Source organism: Larus michahellis, chromosome Z, assembly GCF_964199755.1.
Source record: "Larus michahellis chromosome Z, bLarMic1.1, whole genome shotgun sequence".
NCBI classification, from domain to species: Eukaryota; Metazoa; Chordata; class Aves; order Charadriiformes; family Laridae; genus Larus; species Larus michahellis.
The window spans coordinates 4339527-4361192 of record NC_133930.1 but is presented as its reverse complement, the minus strand read 5'-3'; the positions used below and the strand labels follow the sequence as shown (position 1 = coordinate 4361192).

The 21666-nt window shown below is 44.6% G+C and overlaps 1 protein-coding gene across 4 annotated transcripts in view; it reads right to left on the bottom strand.

Moving 5' to 3' along the window:
• Positions 1–21666, bottom strand: part of ST8SIA5 (ST8 alpha-N-acetyl-neuraminide alpha-2,8-sialyltransferase 5) — a 75957-nt gene that overhangs the window by 26908 nt on the left and 27383 nt on the right. For 2 of the 4 annotated variants that reach the window (XR_012584968.1, XM_074570672.1), the window contains one exon: positions 6298–6405. The exons of the other annotated variants lie outside the window; for them this stretch is intronic. Coding sequence is in view for 1 of the 2 variants with exons in the window: in XM_074570672.1 (XP_074426773.1) it covers positions 6298–6405 (108 nt within the window). In the remaining variant the exon portion in view is untranslated. The remainder of the gene's footprint in view (positions 1–6297; positions 6406–21666) is intronic. 4 annotated transcript variants of the gene reach the window in all.

Here is a 21666-nt window from a genome sequence, read left to right as displayed (position 1 = left end):
ATATAAAAATAGATGGTTCACATTCCTCCTGGCTACCACCTGCTGATGCCAATGTCACTGGTTTAAATCTTTTACCATCTTCCTCTCTAATGCTACTAGATGTAGTAGATGTCCGACTGATCACGAACTTTCAGTATGCGGCCGCAGCTAGGAAAAAAATGTGTCATTATGAACTGCGTCGTGTAAAAAAAATGAAAATATAAGCAAGAGAAAATAGTCATACATCTTTCTATACATTACGTGGTGATAGCTCCTCTGAATTACTGCATCCAGTTCTGGTATTTCAGGTTTGAGTGTTTGAGACACTAGCAAGAGTTATGAAAGGACCTGCAGAAAGTACCTGGGTTCCAAAAAGTAGGAGAGGCGTATGAAGCTTAATCTAAATATATCGGGACTGAGTAGGGAGACGCTGCGCCAGGAAGCAATTACTAGTGGCAGGAAGGTTTTTCAGTACAGTGTAGCAAGGAAAAATAGTATCCAATGCCTGGATGTTAAAGATAGAAATGGCATCTTTAGTTCAAGGCTGGTTTTCTTTCTAGAAGAACCAGAGTAATCAAACAAAAGTCAGGATCTGGAATTCTTGTACGGGGACTAATGCTTCCCAGGAGATTCATGTAGCTGAGGTTAAAAGCTATAAACTCATGAACCTCTTGATTGTCCACCTAGGGTATTTTGAAATGTTTGGCTTGATTTGTCTCCTTACGGTGTCACAAGTTTTTCTGGGTTTTGATAACAGATGGCATAAGAAATATCCATCCACCAAGACAAGGGCAGTTTTCGAAGGTACCATGCCTGTCTTCCAAATTAAAGATTTTTCTTTAAAAAAAACTAACAAACCAAACGACACGAAAGTGCTTCCACAAACCAGCCCCAAATTCATAAGTTTGATCTTTCAAAGTGGAGTGGCATTTATATTTCTGTCCTTCAAAGGCAGTTCATTGATAACTCTATGTACCTCTTAAGTAACCTTAGAAAAGCACATGCATCCATCTGTCATATCTCGGAGCTGCCCCTTTTCTGGATTCCCTGTTTGATCTGGTCCCATGACTTCACAGACAGTTTGCACAGTTAAGACGATAGCTGTGATACCCCGAGGATGCGTTTTTCATCACAAAAAAGCTCCTGACAAACTGGCCCTGGCTGCTCACTGCCATTCTGATTTTGGTCTCCTGTCTTCATGTCTCAGCACACATTTGGGATTGCTTGGCTCTGCTGCCCAATGACACATCAGTAAGTTTGTTGATGACACCAAGTTGGGTGGGAGTGTTGAATTCCTTGAGGGCAGGAAGGCCCTGCAGAGGGATCTGGACAGGCTGGATGGATGCGCCAAGGCCAATGGTGTGAGGTTCACCAAGGCCAAGTGCCTGGTCCTGCACTTGGGTCACACCAACCCCAGAGTGGCTGGAGAGCTGCCTGGCAGAAAAGGACCTGGGGATGTTGTTCACCAGCTGTCTGAATATGAGCCAGCAGTGTGCCCAGGTGGCCAAGGAGGCCAACAGCATCCTGGACTCTATCAGGAACAGTGTGGCCAGCAGGGCTAGGGCAGTGACCATCCCCCTGTTCTCAGCACTGGTGAGGCCCCACCTCGAGTGCTGTGTCCAGTTTTGGGCCTCTCACGACAGGAAAGACATTGAGGGGCTGGAGCGTGTCCAGAGAAGGGCAACAGAGCTGGTGAGGGGTCTGGAGCACAAGTCTGGTGAGGAGCGGCTGAGGGAGCTGGGGGTGTTCAGCCTGGAGAAAAGGAGGCTGAGGGAAGACCTTCTCGCTCTCTACAGCTCCCTGAAAGGAGGGTGTAGCCAGGGGCGGTTGGTCTCTGCTCCCAAGGAACAGGCGATAGGACAAGAGCAAATGGTCTTAAGTTGCACCAGGGGAGGTTTAGGATGGATATTAGGAAAAAGTTCTTCAGCAAAAGGGTTGCCAAACATTGGAACAGGCTGCCCGGGGCAGTGGTGGAGTCACCATCCCTGGAGGTATTTAAAAGCCGGGTAGACGTGGTGCTGAGGGACATGGTTTAGTGGTGGACTTGGCAGTGCTAGGTTAATGGTTGGACCCGATGATCTTAAAGGTCTCTTCCAACCATAACGATTCTATGATTCTATGATGAGCAGTGTGAATTGACCAAATATCCATCCACTCCTGCCAATGCCATGTTGTTCCCTTCTCATCTGTCCACTTCTTTGGGACCCAAGTCTCTCCAAAATTTCAGTCTAATAACCTACCCAGTACAGCTCTACTGCAACAGCTGTGGGTATAACCGCAGGAGCTAAAGCAGAAACAGCCCTACAACGTGTCGCCCCCAGAATGGTCTACTAGAGATTATATTCAATTGGACTTTGTGGGAGACTTGGGTGTTTCTTTTCTTTCACAGTCACTGTGTCAAAACAACATTGGCTCCTGACAAGCAGCACTGGGGTATGCTGCAGGGAGTCCTATTTTACCAATGTCACTTCAGAACTCTTCCAATTTTTAATAAACCGCTGTTTGGCTGTTTTAATCCAGGCCATTCCCAACACTCTGATTGAAATAAGCTGCTGATGTTGCTATACATATGACCACCCGGGAGGCATAACAAAACACATGACAACACTTACACATCGATAACATCTCAAAAAACACATTTTAGTTTACCATTGCAAGCAATGGCTTTTTTTTTTTTTTTTTCTTGTGGTTCTCAAGGTTTTAGTATCTTTGTACGAGAAGTTCAGCACTGTGACTTAGCTACAACCTTAGCTACTGTCCAGGCAAATGAGGTCCGATGTCTCAAGCCCTTACGTTCATTCTTGTAAAATGTGTATTTGATGAATCCAGTTGATTATATTTTCTATTTTGTAGCCACTGGGGACAAAGCTCCAGATTTGTCATACTGAAGAATTCAGCCTACAAACTGACAGGCCCAAAAGTATAAAGCTCACGTCTCCTCTGACCCGTCAAAGGCTTCTGTGGTCTCACCACCTAAGTCCTACATTGAACCTTATCTTCAGCTCAGATGGCCTGATGGTGGCAGGGAACACCACAACCCAACTAGTATGGCAGATAGATCATCATATCATTAAGGCAGCTTCTTGGCAATGAAAAATGAAGACTTAAGCACGAAGACTCACAATCCCAGTAGGCTGCAAAACATATTCAAAAAGAACAGAGGAATCAGGGCTGTAGGAAGTAGTTTTATATTATTATTTCTCATAACCAGAATCAGATAGAATCCTTTACCTGATTCCCCATAAGGACGTTGTAAGATTTATAATACTTGGCACAAGATTAAAAGCAAAAGGTAGAAATCTGAGCAATGGCTGATACGGAAGAACCAAAAATAAGCCAGTATTCGACAACTGGTTGACATTGAATGGGTGTTTCAAAGAGCTTGCAGCCCCTCTAGTCCGCCTTTGTTTGAAAGCACACATCCTTATGGCTTTGGGGAGTTGTGGACTGTTTCATTCTTACTCCTTGCAAGTATTCACAACTTCTTCGCTAGCCAGAAGACCTGCAGCAATGCAATATGCACAGAAATTAAGCTTTTGGTCCCCAAAAAAGCCCCAGCAGAGATCTCTGTCAGGCAGATGCCTCAGATGCCACAAACATGATCCACGTTCTCGGTTGCAACAGATGCTGAGCTGAGCTCATGATATTACCTTTTATCTCCATAATCTACGTAATCTTTTATGTTCCATGAAATGTGCAGAAGTGGCTCTTGCAGTGGGATGAAAAGCCTTGGTTAGCGTGGTTACCCTGGCACAGTGGAGCTGTCTGCAATCAGGGTAGGGCTCGTTCTCTGAAACCGAGTCACGAGCTCCCCTCGACGGTTAAAACCATTCCAATTGCAAGCCACACTTTAACTTTGTGTATCAGTTAAGGTCTGGGTTGGTTTCTACTGAAATCAGACAACATGACATTCTTCGTTTCTGTCCTACTTGATCCTTTTCATGCAGTGTTTAATCTTCACTGTTCATTGGTTTTGATATGGCCACTACTCTTGTGAAGCCTGGCCGTCTTGCAACGCTAATGCATTTATTCTCTCTTTGCTTTGGAATCCCTTCATTTTCACCTAATAAGTCACTCCTACAGAATGTGCTGTCAATGCCTCTACACCATTACATGACTAAAAGGTAATTATAGAATATACACAGGTTGATACCACATATGTATGAATAAACATGTATCTATATACATATAGATCTATAAATGATATAAAACTAATGAAAAGCATATCAATATCTATTTCAATAAATATCTTTAAACACCAAACCTTTCACGGGGAGGTGATAACACACAGTAAACTGCAGAGCCGTGCAGTGAAAGGCATTTACTCTGCATATGCTGACATGTAATTAGTATCGTGCACTTTAGATATCTCTCTGGAGACCTGGGAATATATACAAGTAAAATCAGGTCGATAAAATGTAGTCTGCAAGTTTTACATTTGGTGGAAAGAATTATTCATTAAAGGAAGGCTTTTTTTCAATTGATATCAACAGCCTGAAGTTGGGTGGCAGATTAAGACTCTCAGGAGGTGTCTAGTGATAACACAGTAAGAAAGGTGATCAAAGGTACACAGGAAACAATTTATGACATAGCTCTGCAGTTATTCACCACACAGTCTCACCTCCACATTTATACAGTTCTTTCTTATTGTCCTGTATTCTCAGCTTTCAGACAGCAGACAAATGGATAAATAATATCGATAACGCATTCAGGTGCAGCTAGACTCATCCCTGACTCAAAATCCCCATCTTTCAGTGTCACAGTCTTTAACATAAATGACTTTGAAATTCGCGTCTTCTATTGATATGATAACCTTTGACATTTACACCTAACTTGTACAGTTTGAGCCTGTTTGTATAAAAACCACTTGCATCCTGAACCTCTTTGTCTTTGAAGGGGCTAAAGCGACTGAGAATAGTACTGTCGTTCAGTGCCTCGCAACTAGCCTGTATTTTGCAGTCCTGCAATCAAAGATGGTGCCGAGAGGGAGAAACCTACATTCCTTAATTCTCTCGTGTCTTCAAGAAGATATCTGCCATAGTGCCACGGTCCTTTTACACGCCAAGTGCCTAAACTGAAGACTTTGCATATACAGGCTGTAGGTGCATACACGCACAAGGCAACCAAAGTAAAGACTGACAGACAGACTGACAGATACACACATATGTACATACATAGAATGAACCATTTTTCCCTTGCTCTGAGTGAAAAACGGCTGCTTTGGCTGCTTCTTTTTACAAAGAACCTTAACTAGTTAATCCAGCCGAGCTGCGATCCTCATACAGGATCACATTACGGTGAAGAAGAGCCGTAACAGGAATTGCAGCATTGCTGCGGTTCAGTGAGACTGGATGATTTTTGTCAGGGCAGACTCCATACTTCCGCTTGCCTTTGAAATGGTATCTAGCTCCACAGCTGTAGTGGCATACGGTTACCAAAATTAGGGTATTTTAAATAAAAGATGTAATTTGTCCAGAGTTTTATTTATACATAGGTATTAAAAGTAAGCTTCTTTTAATTCAGTTTATGTTTTCTTTAACTTATAGCCTTTCTAAGATTTCCCTGCTACGTATTGAGCTTGATGCTACACATGATTCAGGATTTTTACCCTCTATTCCAGGAAGATACCCCAAATATTCACCCTATGCCTTTACGCAGATTTATGCAGCTAGCCCATGATAGCTGTGGAGCTCTTTAGGCACAACTGCAGCCCGGTTCCTGCCTCTGCACAAGGCTCTTCATGACCCTTCAGATACATGTCAGTCAAAAGGATCCTACCACAAATTAATAAGTACGAAATGTACAACGGCACATCAGTGCTTCTCATATTTTCAAAGCAGTGTAAATAAATTAAATACTCCGGTCTTATCTTGACAGAACGCTTTTCCCCTACTAGGCCCTGGAAAGATTTCAAGTTAAACTACGCTTTCTTAGAACACATAGAATTCTATTATCAAGAAAGCCTTGGGCCACATTCTCCAACGTGCTCTTCGTGCATCAATACTGTCGTGTTGGGACGTTCCCCACCCAAGTCCCACTGTCTCACACTGCCACGTGTTAATACATGGCATTGGTGGGGGAATGGAAACAGGAGAGAGACATGGATGCTTGTGGCATATTCCAAAATGTCCCCCAGGCCTTGAAGGGGGAAAACAGCACAGCATTTGGGCACCCCTGGCATCTTCTGTGTCATGAGGAGCAGTACCCAGCAGCCAAAGCAAACTGTAAATCTCATTTTTCATTCAGCCTGTGCTCACATTTGTGGTCCATACAAAGAGAGAGAGAGATCTCTGTAGTCATTCCCTCGGGTGTTGGTACCTGGTGCCTGTGTCACTGCCACTCTTCACTGCTCCGTCATCCGTGAAATTAAAGGTGCCGGTCCAATTTGCCAATTCCTCTCCATTCTGCCAGCTAAACTGCAGCCCTCTAGCAAGAAAACGAGGCAGTTGATATTTGACATCATTCATTAGGTTAAGTCTATCAGCATGAGTTCTCATGTCCTTTTTTTAACACAGATATGTGACTATGAGACATTCACCGAACACAATAAAAAGATACCAAGAACCGCAAGACATCACCTTACTAGTGGAAACAATTTTCAGTTCCCATAGACTCTAAAAGTCCTTGGCTGAAAACAACACCAGGGTCCCCAACCAAATTGGAAGGCCGGTAATCATCTGTGCTCATAAACAACATACATATGCGTGGAGCAAGGTGGAAATTTCATTCCCAGAGACCCAAGTGCAAAAAGCTGGAGACTTAAGTGAAAAACTACAGGGCTAAAGAAGCAAACCCTCCAAGCTTCAATTTTACACCTACGGTAGCTGTTAAATGTGGTGAGCTCTGGGTCCTTCTTCTAATTAGTTGGCTGTGCTAGCAACGGATTTGTCATTTGATGACTTCTCTAAGTCACACTATATTGCTCTTTTCCCTGTTTGGGAAGACAGTATTTTTTAAGCCAATGCATATCACAATCACCAGAACGCCCTGTTTTCCAAACTTTCACAAATTCATTCCAAGATCCACGATGCTTGCAGTCTTCTGGAAACTCCACCTATAGTTGGGTAGAAATCTCACATGCATTTAAAAAAGCCAGGTCGGAAGAAACTTTTGACAACACAAGTCAAATCCTTCCCTTAGCTCAGAAGTCAAGGAAAAAGAATCTTGCAGATTGTTATTTTTAACCTTCTCCATTTTAACCCAATTTCATGATTTCAGAAGCCTGGCAGCTGAGTTGTGAACATTTGATGCTGCCAATACTGAAAGTTAACTTCCCGGCTGGGTTGTGCGGGGACAGCCAGGAAGCAATCTGCCAGCCCGTTTTGCCCAAAAGAAAGGGCATCCAGGAGACCCTGCCAGTTTTCTCGGTCAACACGCTTATTACAACGACTGGAGAATCTCTCAGACCACGTTCATCCTCTAGTCTAATTGGCAGCTGTTATAAGAATAGGAAATTAAAAAGGAGCAACACGGGGTGTTAAAATAAGGCCTTTTTCCTTCCTGCAGCAGAAAAGAGGAGTCGCTCTAAACAGCTCCAAAAATGTAAAGGAGGAATTTATTTGTTCTGTACTGGGGAAATGTGTGCACATAACTTCTTGTTGTCATAGCTGTTTTAAGACAACTTCGTCTAACTTCAAGTACCTGCAGTCCAGGCATTTCCATGTGAACTAATTGTCCATGTTCTTAAAAATCAGTAGAGATTGGCTCAGTACAGTTAGTTTAGGGAAAGATTCACCCAATCAAAGGACCGATGCTGTTTAACGTCTTTATCGGCGACATGGACAGTGGGATTGAGTGCACCCTCAGGAATTTTGCCGATGACACCAAGCTGTGCGATACGGTCGACACGCTGGAGGGAAGGGATTTCATCCAGAGGGACCTAGACAGGCTGCAGAGGTGGGCCTGTGTGAACCTCATGAAGTTCAACCAGGCCAAGTGCAAGGTCCTGCACGTGGGATGGGGCAATCCCAGGCACAAATCCAGGCTGAGCAGAGAATGGATGGAGAGCAGCCCTGAGGAGAAGGACTTGGAGGTGTTGGTGGATGAGAAGCTCAACATGAGCCGGCAATATGTGCTGGCAGCCCAGAAAGCCAACTGCATCCTGGGCTGCATCCCCAGCAGCGTGGGCAGCAGGGCAAGGGGGGGGATTCTGCCCCTCTGCTCTGCTCGGGGGAGACCCCACCTGGAGTACTGCGTCCAGTTCTGGAGTCCTCAGCACAAGAAGAACATGGAGCTGTTGGAGCGGGACCAGAGGAGGTCCACGAAGATGCTGCGAGGGCTGGAGGTCCCTCTGCTGGGAGGACAGGCTGAGAGAGCTGGGGGGGTTCAGCCTGGAGAAGAGAAGGCTCCGCGGAGATCTTCCAGCCCCTTCCAGTCCCTCAACGGGCTCCAGGAAAGCTGGGGAGGGACTCTGGATCAGGGAGGGGAGCCACAGGATGAGGGGGAAGTGTTTTAAACTGCAAGAGGGGAGATTTAGATGAGATATTGGGAAGAAACTCTTTGGTGTGAGGGTGGTGAGCCCCTGGCCCAGGTTGCCCAGAGAAGCTGTGGCTGCCCCATCCCTGGAGGGGTTCAAGGCCAGGTTGGACGGGGCTTGGAGCAACCTGGTCTGGTGGGAGGTGTCCCTGCCCAGGGCAGGGGGTTGGAACTAGATGATCTTTAAGGTCCCGTCCAACCCAAACCATTCTATGATTCTCCTGTTTTCCAAAAAAATCAGAACAAGTGGAAGAGACTATCCTGATTGCTGTAAGCAAGATGCCATGATATCGCACACTTACATCTTACATTCGGCTTGGAGAGGGCTACTTTGGTGATCAATTTGGAGAATCACGTCAAAGGGTGTATAGGTTATGCTCTAATGGCTATAGGGTAATGCAATGCTACGGTTTGCCTGGGAGTCCCATACCTTCTTCGTTGCTCTGACAGTTTTTAATCAGCTGAGGCTGCCCAAGGTACAACTTCCGAGTAGAATATTGGTGTGAAAAAAATATGAGAAAATTCTCACTTTCACTAAGACACCTTCACTTTTAGGCTTGTTGAAATAAACACTTGATTCCCATCTACCACAGTCTAACACATTTTTTTGCCACACTGCAATTGGTATGGAAACATGTATCTTTTGAATACGTATGTATTTGTAAAAGGCATCTAAATATATGACCTTAAAAATATGTTTAAATTGCTAAGGGCAGCACTGAATGACACATCGGGAGAGAGAGTAGAAGTGCGGGAAAACCAAGTTGGAATCATACCTTTTAATTGGATTTAAATTAGATATTTGGGGCTTAGATATTTACTTGCAGACTGAAATAGAGAGCATTACTCTAGATAAATAGCTGGTGTTGGTGTGTCCTTCAGAGGTGAACTCTCCTAAAGCATAGCCAGTATTTAGGCAGACGAAATGAAGAATTAAAACAGTTCGTAAAGTCCCGTCCCTTTGTACATCTTCACTCCACATGTAACAGCTGGAAGGAAAGCTAAGTAAATGCTCAAAGGTGGAGAGCGGTGAATCAGTCCATAAAGCAAAAGAAATGATAAAACCGCTCTTTAATGCCCTCCTCTCATCAAGCCTTTTATTGGGAACAGTGTGTACTGCAGCTGAGGCACCAAGTTTAAAGGAGGACGTGCACATTTTGGGTAAGATCCAAGAGGAGATCAGGAAGACTAATGCTGAGGAATGGCAGATATGTCTTACGATGAACAGCTTAAAATACTTAGCTTTGAAATGGCAGAATGGGGGATCTAATTGAGGTACAAAAATATCTAACAAGGGCAAGCAAGGGCCCGGGTATGACACTTCTACGTGGTAAGGACAAAGTAGAAAGTTGAGCTTAGGGTCAGGAGCGAACTAAGTGTCTGACCCTGAACCAGACGGGAAAAGCGGACTGTACAGTGCTTTTCTTCCAACAAACAGGTACTCGAGAGTTTAACACCATATAGACTTACATACACACAAAACACACCACCGAAGAAACATTACACAGGTCACAGGGCTGTGTGTCTCGCTGTTGAGTCTGCAAGACCGAGACCAAGCTGCTGCTCTGCATTCGCTGGAGCGACGGTGCAATAAACCTCCTCCTCCTAGTAAGAACAACTCCCGAAATAATGGTTTGTAGTATTAGGACTGAGTAGAAATGAAGGACAAGATGTTTAAAAACACTGACCTGAAATAATTCTGTTCCTAAGAAAAAGATTACTGAGAGTTTTACCATTGATTTCGATCAGCCTTGAGTTGGGAGATTTCAATTTTAAAAATAAAAAATTTTCTAATCCTCTCTGTTGTGAGTCGTTAAGTGTTGATAAAAGCTGTCTGGCCAAATGTGCAAACAGCCTGAGAAAATAGAAAAGAGACTTGAACGGCTCCATCAGTATATTTCTTTGGCGTATTATGGTAGTTAAATTCAGAGAATTACAGAATGGTTTGGGTTGGAAGAGAAAACTCTACCACGTTCACTCTCAGCGCTAACTACATTTTAACAGGTAAACAACGAAGAGGTAAATTAAGCTTCTGTGAATCAGAATCGCAATAGAAAAGCACGCGCAGAATGGAAACACAGGAAAGGAAGAGGAAGAGAAAAAGAAGCAGAACAAAAAAGAAGGGAACAAAGATTAAAAGAAAGAAAGCAGAGGAAATGACTTACAGAAGCGTCCCATGTATTTAGACAGTTCGTGTCACAGAGTTTTTTTAATAAAAAAAAAAGTTAAAAAAAGCTAATTTTAAGCCTGGGATCATTACCAATTATTACCAATGGTGGAACTTTGCCATTTGCTCAATTTGCCCTAATGCTTTTTCCTTCTAAAATTAGTACGCTTCCCCAACGTGTGATGCTGACGATGACAAGGGAAGGCTTTATAAAAGATGTAAGAACCAGAAACACTCAGTGCAGAGATGCTGTTTTGCCCGTTCACTGTAAGCAAATTTCTCGTCAAGGTTTATGGACATCATTAATCACAGGACTGACCCCTCACAAATAAGGGTATGCGCAATGTCGCTCCTTGCATTAGAGAAACTGTTAAGTTGGATGTCTTAGCAATAAAGACCTTGAGTTTCAAGTAAATGTCAAAGCAATATTTTGATCCTAATTGTCAACTGTAAATGTTGAATGAGTATGTGGCCAAATAAACACCGGCGTAATATAAGAATAGCGGGAGGGCGTGAAAAAAAACCCAGAAAATTAACAAAGCAGCAGTAATTCTGAAGGGCTTGTCAAGACCGGCTGTCAAGAAGCAGCAGGAAGCAAAGTAAAAAGCCTGTTGCGGCAATCCAAACAAACAACTCCTGCACAAGCAGAGGTTTTAATAGCTGAGGAGGTCAAACAATTATGAGGTTTTTTGAACTATAAGGTGAGAATGAACAAGTGGATAGATTGCAGCAAGCAGCTTCGTATCCATGCTGCCGTCACACTGAGGTCCCACCTGAGGAGTGTCTTATTGCCTTTCTACAGCGCGAAGGCGACGTGAAAATTAAGCTGAGACGAGACGGCAAGGCTTTTAAAAGGGAGCTATTCTACAGCGAATAAATGGAGAAGACCCAAAAGACTTTAAGCACAGCTGGCAGTTCAGTCTAGGCTCCAACCAGAGAGCAGGCCATGACCATGTACACAGTGAAATTTATTCAGGAGAGACCTACGTGATTTTGAGGCATAAAAGCAGTTTGGAGCAAGTGGTTGAGTGATCAGCATCTATGAGTAATGAGGACTGAGTGGCAACGGGGGCATGGAATCAGAGAATCATAGAATGGTTTGGGTTAGAAGGGACATTAAAGACCATCTAGTTCCAACCCCCTGCCCTGGGCAGGGACACCTCCCACCAGACCAGGTTGCTCCAAGCCCCGGCCAACCTGGCCTTGAACCCCTCCAGGGATGGGGCAGCCACAGCTTCTCTGGGCAACCTGGGCCAGGGGCTCACCACCCTCACAGCAAACAATTTCTTCCTCACATCTCATCTAAATCTCCCCTCTTGCAGTTTAAAGCCGTTCCCCCTCGTCCCATGGCTCCCCTCCCTGATCCAGAGTCCCTCCCCAGCTTTCCTGGAGCCCCTTGAGGGACTGGAAGGGGCTGGAAGGTCTCCCCGGAGCCTTCTCTTCTCCAGGCTGAACCCCCCCAGCTCTCTCAGCCTGTCCTCCCAGCAGAGGGGCTCCAGCCCTCCCAGCATCTCCGGGGCCTCCTCTGGCCCCGCTCCAACAGCTCCGTGTCCTTCTGCTGTTGGTGCCCCAGAGCTGGAGGCAGCGCTGCAGGGGGGTCTCCCCAGAGCGGAGCAAAGGGGCAGAATCCCCCCCTCGCCCTGCTGCCCACACTGCTGGGGATGCAGCCCAGGATGCAGGTGGCTTTCTGGGCTGCCAGCGCACATTGTCGGCTCATGTTGAGCTTCTCGTCCACCAACACCCCCAAGTCCTTCTCCTCAGGGCTGCTCTCCATCCATTCTCTGCCCAACCTGGATTTGTGTTTGGGATTGCTGTTACCCAGCTGCAGGACCTTGCACTCGGCCTGGTTGAACTTCATGAGGTTCACACAGGCCCATCTCTCCATCCTGTCCAGGTTGCTCTAGATGGCATCCCTTCCCTCCAGCATGTTGACTGCGCCACACAGCTTGGTGTCATTGGGAAACTTCCTGAGGGTGCACTCACAGGTGGCAGCATAGAAGAGCATCTGCCACTCCAATGCCAACCCATTCCCCAAAACCACCAGCTCCTCTCATTTAGAGGAGAGGAAAAAGGCTATTTCCGCTCATCTTTCACCTTATCACTTCCCCCAGCCTGCCTCTACCAGAGGCAGACTAACCCGAAAGGCAAGCAAAACCAGACAGAAACCAATGTCATTTTATTTCGGTGAAGCTAAGCCAAAATCTGACTCAGCTTGCTGGTCTACCGCAGATGGTCAAGCAAGGGGAAGCAGAGGAGTCTACAGACTCCTTCTCTGAAGGCATGAAAGGAAGATACGAATGTCCCCAGGAGCAAGGCAAATTACTGCATTTTCTGTCTGAGCTCTGTCCTTTATTTGTCTTCACTTTCCCTGCTCTTTCTTTCTAGCAGTTCTCCTTCTCCATATGCATTTTCCCTAGCAAAGAGGCCATTAGGAGATGACAGCTTTTGTGACTCCCACTCCTGTTTAAGTTATAAGCTAATAGTATATACATTAATTCTGTATACATCATTAATAATTTTATAATCAGATTTCTACAGGCCTGGTCATGGTGCTGCACTAGACTGTTACATACTACCCAAACACAGAAGCCATATACAGTCCCTGCCCTGACAAACAGACAGTCCAGGGTATGTATAGGCTTCCTAAAGTCAGTGGAAAATCACTTACTTTCACTGTACCTCACTTTCCCTGTTTCATAATTCCTGTGCCCTTGAGAGGAGGAGTTGAAGACTTCAGTGTTAAATGATCACAGGATTTGAAAATGGAAAGTGATGCCCCTAGCCTGCTAACAGGGATGTCACAGTGGCGTAGGAAGGTCAGATGGTTAATCTCGCTGAAGACCCAGTTCCTTCTTTCTGCAAAAATAAGGAAAATATGACTCACTGTGTCCACAGGGTGTATGGAAAATAAAATGAAAGCAGTGGTATGCATGAATGACCTGCAGACCAGAGTGATCAGAAACACTCACTAAAATGGAACAGAGAGTAAGAGAAGCTCACTAAGAAAGAGGAATATCAGGAGTCTCCAGTGTGGGAGATTGCTGCACAAGTGAAGACAACCATAGGAGCCAACAGATGTACGATAAGAGGAGTTTGGGAGAAAAAACAAGGATCCTTTTTTTTGTCACGCAGGCCAGAAACAACAAGTTTATTTACACTGCACTTGAAAAGACATCAGAGGGGCTTAAACGGAGTAAAGCATCCACTCGGTAACAATGAGGTACTGAGATCAAACCCAACCCAGCAGAGTCAAAGCAGCCTAGTCTCCGTGTCCATAAACTCCCCTTTCCTGACAAAAAGCCCAGACTCAGGCCCTGAAGACAATGAATTTAGATGACAAGAGAAAGGCAAATGCTTACTTGAATAGTTTACTATCACTTCAAACACTCTAATCCATTTTGAAATAAATATTCAAAGCACGGCAATCTAGACAGACACAGCACAGCTGAAAGAAAGAAACGTAAATCTGCCTATAGCAGTCCAGATCCAATTCACCTGGGCTATAATGCCAGAAAAATATCATGTGCGTATCGGCCTCTTTCGGTGGAGAATCCATGGGCATAACCCTCCCAGGCACAGCACAAAGAAATAAAACATTTCTGGGGACAACTCATGTACTCGAGCAGGACGCTCCCCTTCTTATGTGAGCCCGTAATAAAACTCTTGTTTGCGTTCAGTGGAAGCAGGGTTGAATCTGACCGGTTCAGTTTAGAAAAATACTTATTTCTCCAGTAAAATGAGCAAAATGCAAGTTTTAGTCTGGATACATAGACATACATACTTCTGCTCGCTCCATTAACAGAGACCATTTTTTGTCTCATTGACCTACGGCTTTGCAAGTTGACTGACAGTGGGTAACTGCTGAGCTGATTGCTTCCTATCTAATTGGGAAAAAAAACCCTTAGAAAAGGTTTTGAAAACGTAGGAAAATAGGTGGGAGGGCAGGAATGGAGTATTCACAACAAAAGGAAGAAATATGGGTCCCACGAAAAGCAAACTGTGGGTGGAGGATGTGGGAAATGGGCGCATCTGGTTACACCACACACTTGGCCATACCGTATTATACCAGGGACAAGCTTGGCTCGGCATGTTCGAGGGAAATGGTAGTAATAAAGTGGTGGAGGAGTATATTTTGACTAGCACAAAGAGCAAAATTGGAAACATAGGTGGGAAGCTGCTGGATTATAACCACCATTATACAGAAAAAAAGGTTTTGTTTCACGTAGCACATTTCACATTTGGGTTGAAGCTTGTATGAAATGTTCACATGCAACATCTGGAAAACCTGATCTAAAATCAGTCCCCAAGAAAGATAAAATGGAATCAACTCCAAAATTCAACTAGTCAGCTTAAATGGGCTGGAGTGTTGACTAGGACATCAAAGGATACCTTTCAAAACAATACAATCTTTCCTTTTCTCATCTGTGGCCGGAAGATAAACATCCAAGGAGTAATAGATAATCAGTATCAATTCACTGTTTAATAAATATTCATAATTAAAATATTATTTGTAATAATTAGGGACAACACAAAGCCCGCAACAGAATGAGCTGACAGTGAGGCGGGTTGTTTTCTTATCAAGAAAAAAAAAGGCCAGTCAAGCCCTGAGACTCCCAGGAAAACCCAAATATTTTAAGATACCAGGAAATTCTGACATTTGAGATGGTAGCTCAGTGCAAAGACACCTGACACAGGATGGGCACCACGAGCAATCTCACCATAGCATTAGAGATCCGGCTGAGCTCATTGCTTCGCATCTCACGTTTCCAAAACTAATATATTTAGCGCCAGGTCAAGTGTCCCTACGCTGCCCTGTATTCTTCTGTGTAAACATGCCCACAGAGCCCCAGTTTCACCGGGGACTTGTGCTGAAGACAATGAGCAAAAATGCCATTTAGAGTTAACAAGTCTGTACCCCGTATCAGCCACAGGAGCAGGCAATATTCCCTCTCTCCGTGCACGGAAGTGGAAGGCACAATCTCCTCCTACTATTTGTGGAAGACCTCCAAACTGTTGACTGCCTCAGATTTTCAGCTGGGACTGTGAAAAGCCTAGCCTGGGCTGTATTTGTTCTTACAAAAAGTGCCATGAAACTACCAGAGAAAACTTCAAAAGTTTTCATCGTGAGAACTAAAGCATAAACCTAATTAAATAAAGAGGACGTGGAAGGACAGTGACTATCTGCAGGGCTGATGAAAAACGAAAATGGATGCAAGCAATGAAGGGCAAGGATGCCTCAAAGAAATGAGAGGTTAAGTCCACGACTTTCCCAAGGGAGGCACGGACTGCTAAGCAATGAATACACTTGAATTAAAAAATGAGAAATGAAATGAAATGAAAAAGCAATCAAGGGTAAGAACGAGGCACAGCGAAAGGAAGAAAATACGAAGCTTTGCACAGCGATTATGTCTGAACCAAATTCAGCAAGTGTAAGAACGATCAGGAAACTCCAGTCAGGCCAAAAATAAAAGACGGAAGTTACTAGGTCTGCAACGCTGGCCATGGAGGACAGCGGTCAAGGATGTGATCGCTCACAGCTGGGGCCATGGTAGGCACAGGTGTAGAAAAACTCAAAAGAAGACGACTGGGTGCTGGGTTTGACTTGCTACAAATGTAGGTAAGCTTGAACTTTGTACCTGCCCGTACACACAGAGGGCAAGCAGCTAATTTTTTCAAACCGACATAAAACATGTCCAGGGCAGGTTAGAACAGAGACGTTTTGGAAAGAAATGTCACGGGGTTTAAACCACTTTGGATGAAAGGGCTTTGATTCACCGGTGTTGAATGCTGGGCGTTGGCAAAACGCAACCATTATTTTGTTATTCGGAGGCAACAGATCTGTGTAAAGTGCAGAAAACGCAGTTAGCCTTGATACTCTGCCAAATATTAAAAAATACCTGTTGGCACGAACAGGAGCAGGCCTAGATCCCCACACAACAAAGCCAGAGACTGAAGCAAGCTGCTACTGGTTATTATTTGGATTAGAATTAGGATTTAATTGTCTCTGTATTAATCAGTGATACTAATCAGGGCGATAGCCACCTCTCGGCTGGTAAACGGGACACCTACAATTCACTGCTCCAGGGCATGAAGCTTCTGCAGAGCTCCCACAGCCCAACATGATTCAAACCCTAAGGAAACCAACCATTCCTGTGCAGGGTGGGCTTGTGGGAACTGGATTAGGGACTGCCGGATGGCCACAGCCACAGCGAAAGGGGCAACCATCTGTAGGTCACCCTGTAGTGGCTCACATCCCCTGTGGTCTGAGCTCAGGAAGGACCACAATGTAATACACCATGGGATGACACACTCAGGATAATGCAACTTGCACACGCGAAATATTGAAATAACTGACTTTCATTACCCTTAATTTACTGTCATCTGGGGAACGGAGAAGAACTGGCAATTCGCAGACTAGATCTGCAAGTGGTTTTGCCATCTTAACAGCAGAGCTGCAACCCAACAATGCTAGAAATAAAGCAAGTTTAGAGAGAGCAGGGATTCAAACCCTTCTGATTTCTGCACCAGAGCCATAGAGAGCACTGCCAGGGAGCACAGGAGAGGAAATAATAGGCCCTCATGCTTTGGTTCTAAAATATCAGCCCCTCAATGCTTTTCCTTAAAAGCAAATTAAAATTATGGATTAGGAAAAAAAACCTCCAAGTAGCAGAAGGTAAGATTTTGGCTTTGGGATGCTTTTCGCAATTCACGTCTCTGTTGCAGCCACGATAGAGCTGTGATTGCAAATTCTTGCAGAGCTTTAATTCAGCTGCCGTGTACTTGTGAGCTCTCTCCTTCTATTGGATGTGGAGAAACAGGAGCAGTATGGAAAGCAACAAACAGCAGCAATGAGAAAGGGAATGGGATGACCAGTGGGGAATGACTTTAGAGGCAGGTGAGTTAATCTATCAGCTCCCTGATTGTTCTGCCCCCTCCGTCCCACTGCCATCTCTCCCCCAGCACAGGCTCCAGTGCTGCTCTGACCACTCGGGGAGCTGGTTCAGCTCTCTGCCTTTGCAAGGTTAGTTAGGCACGATGGGGATGCCAATCCCCAGATCCCCAACCTTTTGAAATGCGGTTCGGAATATCCCGTAACAAGAACAGCATGGCTGGAGTCTCAGCTTCTCCTGCTATGCTAGACTAGGATCCAGTCACTTTAAGGTGATGGCCATATCCCATACATACATGTATTGGTGTATATAGCTTCCAGACTTTGCTGTCTCCTGAAGTTTCCAGTGCTCTTCTCCTCTGAAGAAAACAAACCAAAGCCAACACCTGCTCTACAGCCCCATCAGGGATTCAGCGAGGTGACTCGCAGGTCGTATGTCATTTCGTTGGGATAATATTTCACTCTGGTTAGTAAAGCAGGGGGCACGGAGCTGTGTGTTGGAGAGATGACTCATTAGGTGACCTTCGGCATACGTCTCTTGGGAAAAAATATTTCAATGGAAAAAGACTTTTAACACTGGTCTTATGTTACGGTTAACATCTTCACAGGGTGTTATGAACAGGGCAGAGGAGGACATATCAGGTTTGGGGCCGGATCTCTCAACTGACGTGAGTTGGCTGTAGTTCCTCAAGAACCCAAGCTGAGTATAAAATACAACTCAGGCCACATGCAGCCTCCATGTCCACATCGCAATTACTGCTGTCGCTGGTGTAAGTAAGATCTGATCTTGTCTCATAGAATGGTACAGAGTAAATGATCCCTCAAGGTATAGCCCAGGTTTATTTTCTGTGTGTTTATTCCTTATTTGCCCATACTGTGTATAAAAGGATCATAAGCCACCTTTCTTATGAGGGTAAGGAAGGGGTAAAGATGTCTGGGGATTGATTTGCAACTGTTGAATAAAAGCTGCTTCAGAAATCCCCAAATGGTGGTATAACCTCAAAGTTATGAGAGTCTGATATTAATTACAGGGTACACACGCATAGGAGTGATGTTTTATTCTCATTTCAAAGATGAAACGCTTTCAAATAATGCAGGTTGCTTGCATGGGAAGGTTTGCTGTTTCTTGCTGTGTGATTTTTTTGAGTTATTGTACACACTCCCTCTGACAAACCCCAGGGTAATCTTTGTTTAAAGTCTTTAATAGCTTTGAAAACATGTTCTCCTCACTTGGCTGAAAAAGAAATATTTTTAAAGGGGCAGATTCTCTTCTTCAGCTGACTCGCACCCTGAGCAGAAATCAGGCTTTTTTTAAAAAAAAAAACCCAGTATTTAGTGAATTCCCTGCCAATAGAATATAGGTCTGTAGCAAAGTATTGCTCTGATATTTTTCCCTTGCCAAAGCAGGCAAGGACTGTCCTGTTGATCTCTCCCATACAACAGGTTGGGAGATGAAGACAGGGACTATTTCAACATTTTTTACTGTAGTGGTAGTTTCCTGTTGTAATCCAGAATTACGCCCTGCTGGCCAAACAAGAGCTCACAAAAAAAAAAAAAGGCCAGCCCTCAGCTGAGCATCTGATTCAAAAGAAAATTCAGCTGAAAGCCGAGAATTGGAAAGATGAGTCAATACAAAAGCAAGCGGCAGCTCTGGATTTAAGCAGAAGTCCACAGCATTTAACCTACTTTAGCAGATCAATGCAGCGGATTTTTAATCATCACATTAATCCTAAAATAAAAATAATTACCCCAGAGATCCGTATTAAAGTCCCTTAATTATATCTCATTTCATCATTCTTTTTACTCAGGATCAGGAGCTACAGAGACCAGAGCTTCCCAATGTCATTCTCCAGCTTGCAGTTCAACTCTCTCGTGAGGAGTTTAGCTGCTACTACGGGGACGATGCGTTGGCCTTGCTGAGAGCACCCACATCCATCCTACGTGGAGGAAAACTGGAAAAGGGCAAAAAAAGGTGGGCAGGATTCTGCTTTCCAATGACACGGTACAAAACAGCCAGGGAAGGAGCAGAGAACATTATATAGTGGGTGAAAAATGTGTGAATACTTAGAAATTCAATCTCTACATTCGCCCCTTCCTTCTTCCAGCAATGCCAGGAGCTCATTAATATCTCATTAAGGGGAAAGAGAGGACTTGACGAGAGGCTGGGCCCCTTGTCAGATTTCACTGAGCAGAGTTTCCTTCCTGGAGCATCCTCTCCTGCCTGCAGTCCTGCCATCCCCACAGCCAGGCTTTGGGAGCATGGCCGTGGGCAAACACAGGACCAACAGCCTCCACGGCACCCTCCATGGAGAGCTTCAGGTGGGTTTTTATGGCAATAAAACCTTGTAAGGGCAAGTGGCATGGCACAGCTTATAGCCATACAGCTAATTTTTCCATCTTTCACCCAGAAAAGCGTGCCTTTGTCCACACCGCTTATTGGGACCAGTCTGTAGTCTATGCTGTCCCCTGCGCTGTGGCCAAGCTGCTTGTTTTAGGTCCGATTCCCTCTGCCTTGCTGGCCTTTACCCATTTCCACCATCTTCTTGCAAGAAACAAGCTAGCCCTGTGTTATATTTAGCCTTAAAAGCATTGTAGATTTACTGGAATAGTATTTCAGGGCAATCTTCAGGTTTCTCTAAATACATGAGGGAATTTCTTCCCACTGCCTTGAGAAGACGCCCAGAGGCCTGTTATTGTTGCAGATGTTGGGATGCAAGCAAAGGCTATCATGAAACAAGCAGCACGTTGAATCCTAGCGAGTAAATGGCTTTAGGTTTAGGCAGCGTCCCCAAGCTCCAGCTTGGCAAGCGGCACCGGAGTTATAAATATCCCACTTCTCCTCTGCAAGGATGCTCTCCAAAACCACCAGCTCCACCGTGATCCCTGGAGGTGCAAGCTATAATGTGTCCAAGGAACCTCACAGACAGTATCAGCTTCTAACAGGGGATTTAAGACCGGAGGTTTGTCAAATAAAAGAGTAATTAAAGGTTACGGCTACCCCTGCACGGAGAAGACTGGCAATCAGACTGCCTGGGAATGGTCACCATAACGCACTGCAGGGCATGAAAGCGAGAGAGGGAAAGAAAACGTGAAAAAGTACCTTCATGATAATATTATGGTAACGATGTGGGCTGCTGTGTAAACCACCTTTCTATCATTAATAACCGACAGCCTGAGACTGCCACATCCTGCATTTTTATTTCCATGAAAGATGGGAACTACCACTTCCCAGCAGAAAGGAGGCAAAGTGCTTTTTCCCTGCGCTGAGTCAGGGGGAACCCCCTGAGACTTTTTCATGTGATTAAAAAAAAAAAAAAAAAAAAAGGAAAAAACCCAAACCATTACAAGCTGGAATAAAAAAAAGAATAAATAAATGAACTGTGTTTTCCAGCCAAAGTGACAAAACGCATGCACATCTCCCTGCCTGAGTCCCTTTGATGGCAGAAGGCTCAGAACCAGACTTTGTCCAAGCCGGGGAAACGAACATCAACCTTTTTTTCATTCCTTGCAGCTGTCTGATGACTGGAGAAGCTCCCAGGGCATGAAGCAGGACAGAGAGCGGCCACAGAGGTCACCCACTGGAAGAGTTTTAGTTGCATCTTCTCACCATTTTATCTTTACTTTCCTATTTTTTATTTCAGTCTATACTTTGGATTTATTTTTCACTGCTGTAATCCTGTCGCAGTCACGTCAACTTAGAAAAGCAAGTATTGGTAGGGCTGCAAGGCCTATAGAACAAATGGGAAAAACTGAGAAAATAAGGCAAGATGAGACCTGAACTGGTCATAAAGTCACCTTGTCAGCACCAAGGCAGCTTGGTACTACCCTTGTCTACCTAACAGATTCCTGAAGGCCCCAAAGATGGAGATTTTATACCTCCCCAAGCAACTTTTTATTCTTTAAAAGTTTCCCTTCACGGTTAAAGCCAAATTTTTCCGGCTGCAACTTAAGCCCATGACTCCTTGTCATCTCATGAGTCTTCACAGGGATGTGTTTATTACCTTCCTCTTGGCAGAAATAGTTTGGGCATTTCAAGACAGTTATCTCTCCCCTCAATTTTCTCCAAGCCAAACAAGCACATTTTTCTACACCTCTGCTCGTTCTTGCTGCTTTCCTTTGGCTCCTTCCAACGGAGTCACGTCTTTCTGGAAGTGAG